The following is an 11,252-nucleotide window of genomic DNA, read 5'->3' on the forward strand; positions in this document are numbered from 1 at the left end:
AATAAGAATACAAGTTGTTAATGAATACATAAACCTGCCAATGTTTATGCATTTAGAAAATATTGTATTATGCAGTTCATATTATGAATACATTTTAATATATGATTGTATGGTGTTAAACAACATCTTAGGTGTGAAATGGGTCCTGACTCATGCAAAAAAAAAAAAAAAACAGTTATGAAATATTTCTCATTTACATAATGGACATGTTATGGATTCTCGTACTTTATGGAAAATATTATCACATCTGGCATGTTTTAGATAGATCTTCACTAGAGAGAGACTTACAGTCCATGCAGATGATGCATGTGCTCACGAGAGAGAGAGAGAGAGAGAGAGAGAGAGAGAGAGAGAGAGAGAGAGAGAGAGAGAGAGAGAGAGAGAGAGAGAGAGAGAGAGAGAGAGAGAGAGGATTCGGTGAATCAGCGTTTGGCTGCGCGTCACGCGCGCGTCGCGGCCGGCACAGAAGCGTTGAGATGTGTTTGTAATATCCGGGTTGGACTGGAGGGAGGGTGTGTCTCAGATTGCCAACAGAAACACGCTGGAAAGAGCCGAGAGAGAGACGCGCTCCGCGGGAATATGGCATTGGGGAGAGGGAAGAGGAAGCGCAGCGCGATGGAAACGCGTTCCAGCCCCTCTGTCAGGATTTAGGTCGGGATTCATTCCCGCAGCGCGATGGACACGACGCTCTGCTCGGCGCAGCTGGCGACTCGGACGGGCTCGGCCTCGCTCGGGTTCGGCGCGTCTCCGCCGGGGAACATCGCGCCGCTGCAGCCCGGACGCGCGCGCAGGATAGAGGGAGTGCTGAGCAAATACACCAACCTCATCCAGGGCTGGCAGAACAGGTACCGAACCCGAACCCGAACCCGAACACACTCCGGTGAAGATGATGATGAGTTCACACCGGCTCCGCTGGCACCAGTGTGTCCTCATTACCAGATGCATTACCAGGGACTGTATTTTGGGTCTAAATATGATTTTTATTTTTAGCTCAGGTGATTTGTTGTGTTCTGACAGCTTTCATTAGTTAACTAACAAACTGTGCTGTTATGTTTATACACACACACATATATATTATAATATAGTAGAGGATAAGCTGTATATGAGTATATGCTCATATTCTGTGTTTATGATTCTCGTGTCAGCGGTGCATCATCTTTGGTGTATTCTTGCATGTTTTCTAAAGGTCGTCATTACTGAAGTGTTGCATCAGAACAAACTTCCTGATCCTGATGAGTTTCTGCCTCGCTGGAGTCATGATTGAGTTTTAGTCACTGGACAAACACTGAGCATCGGTTCAGACATGTTGAGTTTCTGAGATGAACTGACATTCAGGAGTAATTGCACAAGAGATCAGGACACACACACACACACACACTCACACACACACACACACACACACACACACACACACTCACTCACTCACTCACTCACTCACTCACTCACTCACTCACTCACTCACTCACTCACTCACTCACTCACACACACACACACACACACACACACACACACACACACACACATACTTGTTTTTGTGGTATAGAAGGACTTTGATGGCCAAACCAGTATGGTGGTGGTATAAAGGGACACCCCTTTCCCAATGCCCTACAGTGATGATAAAACTATCAAAAATTTTGTTTTAATCTGCAGATCACAAATCTGACTTCAAATATTCTATACACACAACAGAACAGAAAATATGACAATATGATATTTTGGTGGTACACAAGGACATTCCCGCCCATCCTGAAATGTTCCCGCCTATGACATAATTGTGATTTTTGGGGCCCGACCGTATTATGAGGACACTCGTTTTACAATACACAAAATATGTCATTTCAGTGGATTACAGGGACCAGTGTGTTTTACAGGCACATGACCACACACACACACAAATGCGACAACACAGTGTATTACCAAGACTTAGGTGATTTAAGAGGACTGGATCTTAAACACAATACACAACTGCACAATCCAACATTACGGGGGCCAGTGTGTTTTACTGGTACATGACCACACACACACACACACTAACCTGAAAACACTGCGTATTACCAAGACTAAGGTGATTTAAGAGGAATGATCTTTAAACACAATACACAACTGCACAATCCAACATTATAAGGACGTGTGTGTTTAATGGTTCATGCCCACAACACACACACACACCTGAAGATATGGTGCATTACCAAGACTAAGGTGATTTAAGAGGACCGGATCTCCAATACATTACACAAAAAAACTTACAACATTACAGGGACCAAAGTGTTTTAGAAGTGCTTTAATTATGACTTAAAATATTAACATAAACATTGAGTTTTTCCAGTTTTACCATGTGATACCATCATGTCATGCCATTTTAAGAGGAAAGTGACACCCTCAAACATAAAAACATGTTTCAGAAAGCATACAGCATCATTACAAAGCTTCGGAAAGATAGACAAAACAGCCCATTTGGAAACAGGCACATCTGAAATCAGTCATTAAACAGCTTTGATATATATTAAATTAACCCACTCGACATGCAATAAATGCTGCAGCATATAGAGAAACGACTTATAAGAGACGCTTTACCTAAAAAGACAATTCTTCACAATTGTCGAGTCAGAGTTTCAAAGCAGCTTAGAGGAAAACAGTGATAACAGGAAAATTATGTATTATTATTACATTTATTAAAATGATATTTGATTATGAAGTTAGTTTGGACTGTAGAGCAGCTCTAGAAGAGTATAGTGTCATCGTTCAGTGTTGATTCAGTTATGTTGTAGAAATCATCAGTTATTCCTTTAGTTAATATCATCTATAGCATGGGCGCCGGAAGCAAAAAAAAATGTGGGTGGGTCCTCTCAGAATATTTTTACTGGAGTAGACGGCATTTACATTAAGTAGAAATATACCGCCTTGTTTGTTAAACGTCTGGTTGGGCCAGACAAAAAAACGGAAATCACCGTATCAGTGAGAGCAGCAATAGTGCCGGGTGAGACGCATGGCATCAAGCTGACGCAAATCGACCCGCGGTTCGAATCCACCTTTTGCCGAACTCACTCTACTCCCTTTTTCCATCACATATCAGATCGGAAAGGCAATTATTTCCAATAGAAATGAAGAAAATATTAGAAAAGTTGAAATAAAGCATCTAACATGTGTTTAATAATGGTTAGGGGTTTGTGCACAGACGTGCTGAATTACAGACGGTAAAAGTGAGTGGGTCCAATATCATTGATCATAAAAAGTGGGTGGGTCTTGTCCCGCACACATACAATGGTTCCGACGGCCATGATCTATAGCAGCTCTGGAGAAAACACTCATGCCATCGTCCAGCTCACTTCAGTTCTCATATAGTGCCAATGCAGTCAGATCAATAATAGTTTTGAAACGTATAATAATACTATTTCTTTCAAGAACAGTTCAACTTCTAGATGTATAGAGTGAGCTCTTAGTATGTTCTGCTGCCCTACATAAGTTTAGCTATAGAATGAAACTAACAAAACCAACAACCAAAGTAATAATCCAGCATCAAATGAGACACATGATGTAACATCACTTATTTTAGGCTTTGCTTTTCAAGGTAATTCCACGATTTCTTACAAAATATCTTTTGTCCTCTGTGCTTTCCCAAAACAGGATCCTCAGCGGTCTTACACTGCGGTCTTTCAGTCAGTGTGGCCAGTTCTCCTTTGGCTATATGAGCCTTAAAATGTTCAATTACAGCTGTAACTTCAGCATTTGACCAGCACACGTTTTGTCCTTTCAATTTCTGCCTCACTGTCATTGTCTGTACAGAAGAACACATGCTTTAGTAAGCTCTAACTATATGAGAGCTCCTGTACTTACACTGATGGAGGTATTCTGATTTAAACCTCAGGTACCTTGAGAAACTTCAGTGGTTTTCTCAATGGGCATCTTCTGAACACCTGGAAGAAATCAGTTATACACTGATCAGAAACTCAGAAATAACGCAAACCTGTATCTAGATCTTAAAACTGAATATACACCTGATATCTAAAAAATCACATTTCAAATGACATTCAAAATATTATTCTGGAGAAGAAATGTTATATTAAACACCTCCTTTTTAAGTTTTTGACCAACATGAACATGATCAACTTATTGGTATAGGCCAGAATTACAATGTTGGTGCAACACTGATTCCATTAATGTTCTTCTAGAAAAGTTTCACTATATAAAAGTGCAAAAATCTGATTATTGATAACTGATTATTACAATTAATGGCAAAAGGAATGTTTAGAAATGTAAACTGATATTACCTACTGACACACTGCAGCATTATATATTATAGATCTATATATACACGATTTTTCAAGATTTCAAGATTTCAAGAGTTTTATTTGTCACATACACAGTTATATACACAATATACAACTGGCAGTGAAATGTAAACAGGTCCGCTCCATGGACAGTGCAAATAACAGTTACAAGAAATTAAATAGAAATAGAATAAAATTAGAATAAAAAGTATTAACATAAGTAGAATTATAAATAAATCAAGTAAAAGATAAAAATAGGAAATAAGATAAAAATAAAAATATAAAAAATATGTGGATATGATAAGTGAGATAAACTGTAGACTTAAAAATAAGTGGTTAACATAAAATATATAATATGTATATATAAAGAAGTATAATGTGCAAGGTTTATTACAGGTTGTTACGCAGTAACAATAGGGACGTAAAGTGCAGTGCAATTGCAGTATGTGGATGTTAATGTTAAAAGACTGTATGTTTATGTGTGTGCGGGGGTGAAGTGAGTCACGTGACTGAGTTCAGGAGTCTGATGGCCTGGGGGAAGAAACTCCTCCTGAGTCTTACAGTCTTTGCCATCAGGCTACGGAAGCGCTTACCAGATGGCAGCAGGGTGAAGTGAGAGTTTGCAGGGTGATTAATGTCTCTGATGATTTTAGTAGCTCTACCTCTGCAGCGTTTGGTGAAGATGTCCTGCAGAGACGGGAGAGCTGAGCCTGAGATGCGCTCGGATAAGCGCACCACTCTTTGCAGGGCTTTGCAGTCGTGACTGGTGCTGTTCCCGTACCACGCTGTGATGCACTGAGTCAGGACACTTTCTATCGCCCCTCGATAGAAAGTTTTCAGGATGGCTGGTGAAACCCTGAATTTCCTCAGCTGGCGCAGGTGGTACAGTCTTTGCCTGGCTTTTTTCACCTGTGTCTGGATGTGTGTAGTCCAGGTCAGATCCTCGGAGATGTTCACACCCAGGTATTTGAAGCTGCTCACTCTCTCTACCGGTGTCCCGCTGATCATGAGAGGGGAGTATGACCGATGCTGTCTCTTCCTGAAGTCCACAATCAGTTCTTTGGTCTTGTTAACATTCAGAGAGAGACAGTTGTCCTGGCACCATGATGTCAGTTGCTCCACTTCGTCCAAGTATGCCGTCTCATTGTTGTTGGAGATGAGACCCAGGACAACAGTATCATCAGCAAACTTGATGATCGAGGTGGAGGTACACACACACACACACACCGTATATAACTGTCTTAAAACCACTGGCTTAAAATGAACATTTCTAACGCATCATCTTACTCTAAAGGTACAAATTCTGTTGTGTACCTTATCAACATTATTTAATATTAAGCCATTGATTTTGGGCTGTTGGCAAACATAATTCTAAAGTGGAAACCATCTAAACATCAACAGACAGGTTGTTCATGTTTATACGCACTTTACTATCATTACTAACATTCAACAAAGCATGTATTGATGGATTTTGTTACCCTTGTTGTAAAGTGTACACTATTTCAACATTACCTGATGTGTTATTAACATTTGTAGACTCTTTATCAACATGACTTGTCATTAACAAAGCATTTATTATTATTCAATGAACCTACAAATGTTAACACATCAGTTAATGTTGAAATAGGGTACACGTGATAAGGTTCTCAAAATCCAATAATATACATGCTTTGTTTTAATAATGTTGATAAGGTATACAACAGCATTTTTACCTTTAGAGTAAGATGGTGAGTTAGAAATATTAATCCGTAGTGTGTGTGAACTGCTGTGTAAACTAATGTAAATATGTACAGTAAGATAACCTTACAAAAACAGTAAAGCTACAGGCATTGTTCATGATTAGTTCATGTTAACTAATGCATTAACTAATGTTAACTAATACAACCTTATTGTAAAGTGTTACCATAATAACTATAATACTTTTAGATCACTATTATTAGAATTGTTGCTAAGATACTAATATACTACTACTGTCAATGAAAAATGTATATTTTATAATGATTATTTTATTTTACAATACTTCCTTCTTAATTTCTTCGCTTAAGCTGTTATACTGGCAGAAGCCTGCAGTTTCAGTGGAAACAGGTTTATAAACGCATCTTATTACAAATGGGGTGAAATACTGTAAATCAACTGTCCACAAAAATGTTGGATATAATGCAAATGTGCTAATAGAGTGTAAGTGATGCTCGCTGCATGTTAAAATCAAGGCACATGTAGAGATGGAGTTCACTGCATTCATTGGCTGTGAAACGAGGCGTGGACAATGCCAGATCATGAGCTGAGCTGGAGTGAGGAAAGTGTGCAGTTCAGTTTGAAACACGCAGCACAACAAACTGTGGACTTACTTCATTATCGTCTTGTGTGATTTGATAAGGGCACGAAGCTATATCGTGCTTTTGATTTTAATTTCATTTTAGAGACGCTTTACCAAAGCGCATGCCGCAAGATACAAAGACAATTTATGTTATTACACAAACACATTTGGAGACGGAATTAAATCCGGTGACTCAAAGCACTTCAGGAGGTGGTCTGAGACGCATTCCAGATGAAACTGGACAAGTGTAAATGCAGATGGTTGTTGAAACCGCATATGGTTTACCACAACTTTACTCCTCACAAAACTGCCAAATTATAAACAAGTGAGAGCGTGTTTTAGGCTATATGACATGTTCTAGTCAGATATGACAGCGCTCATCTTCATTAAAAGTAGTGAGAATAAATTATTTAACCAGTGCTGATGCTACTCTCTCTCCTATTGATCTTGAAATTAGCTGATGATAAATAAAATGCTTCTCATAGCGGTAGTTTTACGATGACGTGAACACCGTTAAACCAGCGTATAGCATGGAAATAAAAAAATGGATATATATCCGTTTTGCAAAGGCCCATTTATGTGGCCAAGTGTAAATGGAATTGTTTTGACAAATCATATCAGTAAAAACACATGAAAAGGTTCTTACTAGACTAGCATTTTCTAAAATGATGCAATGCTCTTTTTATTACCATCTCAGCACAGCCTTGATCATCCAATGAGAACTGGTCCTTCTCAGGGCTCACCTGAAAGCAAGGTAAAGAAAGAAGAGATAAACATTCAACTACAGACAAAGATTCAGAGATGATCCAAATGAAGCAGCACAGACACTGGACTCCATCTGATAATAACAATGAGGCCGATATATTAAGACTAATAAATAATGGATTATTTCCTGCAGCTTCAGATGTGTACTGTTCACCATGATGGTTGTGAAATGTTTAAATCACTTTGAAAAGGAAGACACAGTCAAGGTGCATCACAATCAGCGCGGTGTTACAGGGAGAGTTTGTGTGTGCATTCGCAGCATTTTGTGGAATTGTAAGCTGTAATATATTTAAAATGTTGTGTATATCTGATTTATCTCAGATAGGATGAGTTACTGAACGCTGCAGTAAAGTGCTTCACTGTAGGCCTACCGGTGATCATCTCTTCCACACGCGAGCTCAAACAGCAATGCAGGACAATAATAACTGACTGTCATATATACATAACATTATAATGAGAAGACTATTGCAATAAGACGCTGTGAATTCTTTGGGTCTAGCTGCCGTGCTTCAGCGCTGTTGTGGGAAGAACGCGCTGAACAACAGGAGTTCCACATTTTGACAAACACAGTCAAGTTCACTTGTGCATTTGCATCAATGTGTGCAGATATAAGTCGTGATAGTAAAGTTATGTAGTATAAACCTTTGATTTCTCTCATATAGGATGGATTAGGATTAGTTAAATAACTCAAGCAAAGCTCTTAATTGTACCGCTGATGCTCATTGGCTTCAACGCAGAACATTAATAACAATAATTGGGACTGTCATATATAAATTACATTATAATGAGAAAACTATCTGAATAAAACGCTGTGAATTCTTTGGGTTTAGTTGCCGTGCGTCCACAACAGGAGTTTCAATACGTAACTTAGTTCAAGTTCATCTATGCATGATTTTGTGCAAGTATGAGTTGTAATATTGTGTTTATTTTGTATAAATATCTAATTGATCATATATAGGTTGTGTTCCATTGAGCTAAACAAAAGCGCTTGGGTTTATGGGTGTTCATTCAGCTCTTCAGCTTTAGCGCGCACACCTCAAACACACGTTATTTGAAACCATCCTATTAAACACGCATAATATTACTGTAATTTTAAAAATGTTAATATGTTTTCAAAAGTATTGATGCATTATTTATCAGAACTAGTACTTTTATTGTTCTTGTATCATTTTCATCAACAATATGAGTAAAATAATTCCCTTATTGTCCATTTGATTTGATTTATCCATGGCACAGGCATTTGATTCTTTATGTAGCCTAATGTTGCCCATGACTTGTTTGCATTTTAATTTAATTTTATTTATTATTATTTGTAAGGCAATAGATGTTTTGGGTAAAACTTTACAATACATTTGTTATTGCATTAACTAACATGAACTAACAGAGCAAAACTTTTGTTAATGTGAGTTAATAAAATATGTGAGTTGATGTTAGTTCACAGTGTGCACTAAATGAACAGATACAACACTGGATCATAAACATGTTGAGATTAACGTTAACTAAGATTAATAATCCTGTAGAAGTATTGTTCATTCATTGTTAGTTCATGTTAGCTAACACTAACAACATGAAAACTTATTGTAAAGTGTTGTCATTTTTTTTTTATTGAAAAATGGGATCACGAAGAACAGGACCTTTAATGATGAGCCTTTTGTTTTTGTAATCAGGCTCTCAAAGTATATAAAATTTGGATTTAGATTAATCGGCCAATATATCAGTTATCGGCTTTCAAATATAAAGAACGATCAGTTATCGAACTCTGCCCAAATGTTTATATTGGTGCATCCCTAATTTTAATTTCCAAAAAGAAAAAAAAAAAAACAATACCTTCTGTACTCTCTGTATCTCTGACTTCTGACTGGGACAGAGTGCGGAGGGATCAACCTCACAGAGAGTCTACAAAACATCAAATTAGACATGAAACACTGATGTAAATATGTGAACAGCCTAGATCTCACACGTGTGTTTGCTTGGTTTGCTCATTCTCTTACAGCACAACTCTCACTTACCTCATGTAGACCCACAGTAAGAGCAGCACAATCACCACTGCCTGATGACAGCTGGGTCTGACGGCTTATCTGAACATATGAAATAAAGCGTTACATACAGAAACACTTCACCTAAAAACATAATATATGGAATATAGCAAAGGGATAATGTACAGTCAGCCAGTAATTAATACAAAATAAACATGGACAGGATAATCAGATAATCATACATAACTACCCATCAATAAATATTTGCACATAAAATATTGATTTGAGATAATATACAAGATTACAAAATAGTTCAATTTCAAATCAATATTTCAAGGTAATGTTAATGTCTTTTATGCATCACATTAGATGCGTGTTCATTATAGTATGTCATGTTGTGTGTGTGTGTCTTCCAACAGTTTTATGAGGACACCGTTTTATGAGGACATCATAAGAATATGTTCTTGATGTTTGACTTTGACTCAGTGTGTTGTGTTAGTTTGTCAGAAGTCTGGTCTATGAGGACACTAGTTTTACCGGGACACTGGTCACTAGACACATTTGGACGGCACCTGAGCTCCAGTATTTGTGTGTATGAGAGAGTGATACGAGACACTGCGTCTGTGCTAGTTGCACAGTAAGTGATCCTGACTCACTTTTTACACACAATCATAATTCAGTGACTGATAACTCTGGCAAACGATCTGTTTCTGAGCTGAAATCTATTCTATTCTTTAAGGAATAACTCAATTATTACATTACCTTCTTGGATACCTTTAGAGTTGCTGTATCTTGTTTGGTTTAATCTGATTAATCTGATTCTTCTCAGTTATCATCTGGAAAAAAAAGAAGAGCAAATAAAAATCAAAACAAAATAAAGACAAATAAATACTCATTTTAGTATTACATATTGAAAGCCAATTTCAACCGAGGGTCCTATTTTTTTCTTCTTCAATTATTATATATATTATAATAATTATAATAAATATTTTTCGATATTGGTATTAGCCGAAATGAGCTGTGAATTATGGGTTATCAGTATCGATCCATATGTGCACCACAGTGTCCCGGTAAAACTAGTGTCCTCATAGACCAGGATTCTCAAACTAACACAACACACTGAGATCCTTCAGTCAAGACAAACATCAAGAACATGTTCTTATGATGTCCTCATAAAACGGTGTCCTCATAAAACTGGTGTAAAGCCACACACAACCTGACATACTGTAATGAACACACATGTAATGTGATGCATTAAAGCCATGAACATTAACTTGTAGGGCTGCACAATACATTGCTTTATCATTCATACCTATTCATGGTAGTGACATTGGAGTATAGCCCTATGTGAAGTCAAGTAGGCTATATGGATCATAGTTGATCTCTTATAGTGAAAACAGCCTAATAAACTGCTGCGGGCTGTCATTAATTGCAATAAAACATCCAAATACAAAGAAAAAAATCAGTTTTGTAGCTTTAACCAGGAATAATTATATCTGATGTATACAGTAAAGACTATGCAGTGTTATTTTACAGTTGATTACTCTATATACCCTTATTACTGTTCCTAAATGCTATTAGACTTACCTGGAAAACATGAGGCACTGTTTATTTCATATTTTTGTATCTATGCTTGCAGTTTATCATTTTCTATGCAGACGCACACCCCTACAAAATCACACCAATCATTCTAGAATGATTAGTTATTTCCAAATAAAGCTATTTAAGTCATCTGGTGAAATTGTTTTTCATTTTGCATTATATATTGCAGGGAAAAAAATCAATATTGCCATACCAGGTTTTTTTAAATATTGTGCATCTCTATTAACCTGGGTAACATTTAAGCTTTAATATTACCTTTAACAATACTCTGTAAATAAAATATAATGTACCAGCTTTATTAAACAAGTTTTAAATGACGAGCAT

At 37.3% G+C, this 11,252-nt stretch overlaps 1 protein-coding gene across 1 annotated transcript in view; it reads left to right on the forward strand.

Annotated features, from left to right (window-relative positions):
• Positions 1-560: 560 nt before the first annotated feature.
• The window catches only part of osbpl10a (oxysterol binding protein-like 10a), a 46,510-nt gene continuing 35,818 nt past the window's right edge, over positions 561-11,252 (forward strand). Inside the window, exon 1 of the mRNA XM_079828294.1 lies at positions 561-845. Within this exon, the coding sequence (XP_079684420.1) occupies positions 676-845 (170 nt within the window). The 5' untranslated portion in view covers positions 561-675. The remainder of the gene's footprint in view (positions 846-11,252) is intronic.

This window comes from Gobio gobio, assembly GCF_949357685.1.
Source record: "Gobio gobio genome assembly, chromosome: 11".
NCBI lineage: Eukaryota > Metazoa > Chordata > Actinopteri > Cypriniformes > Gobionidae > Gobio > Gobio gobio.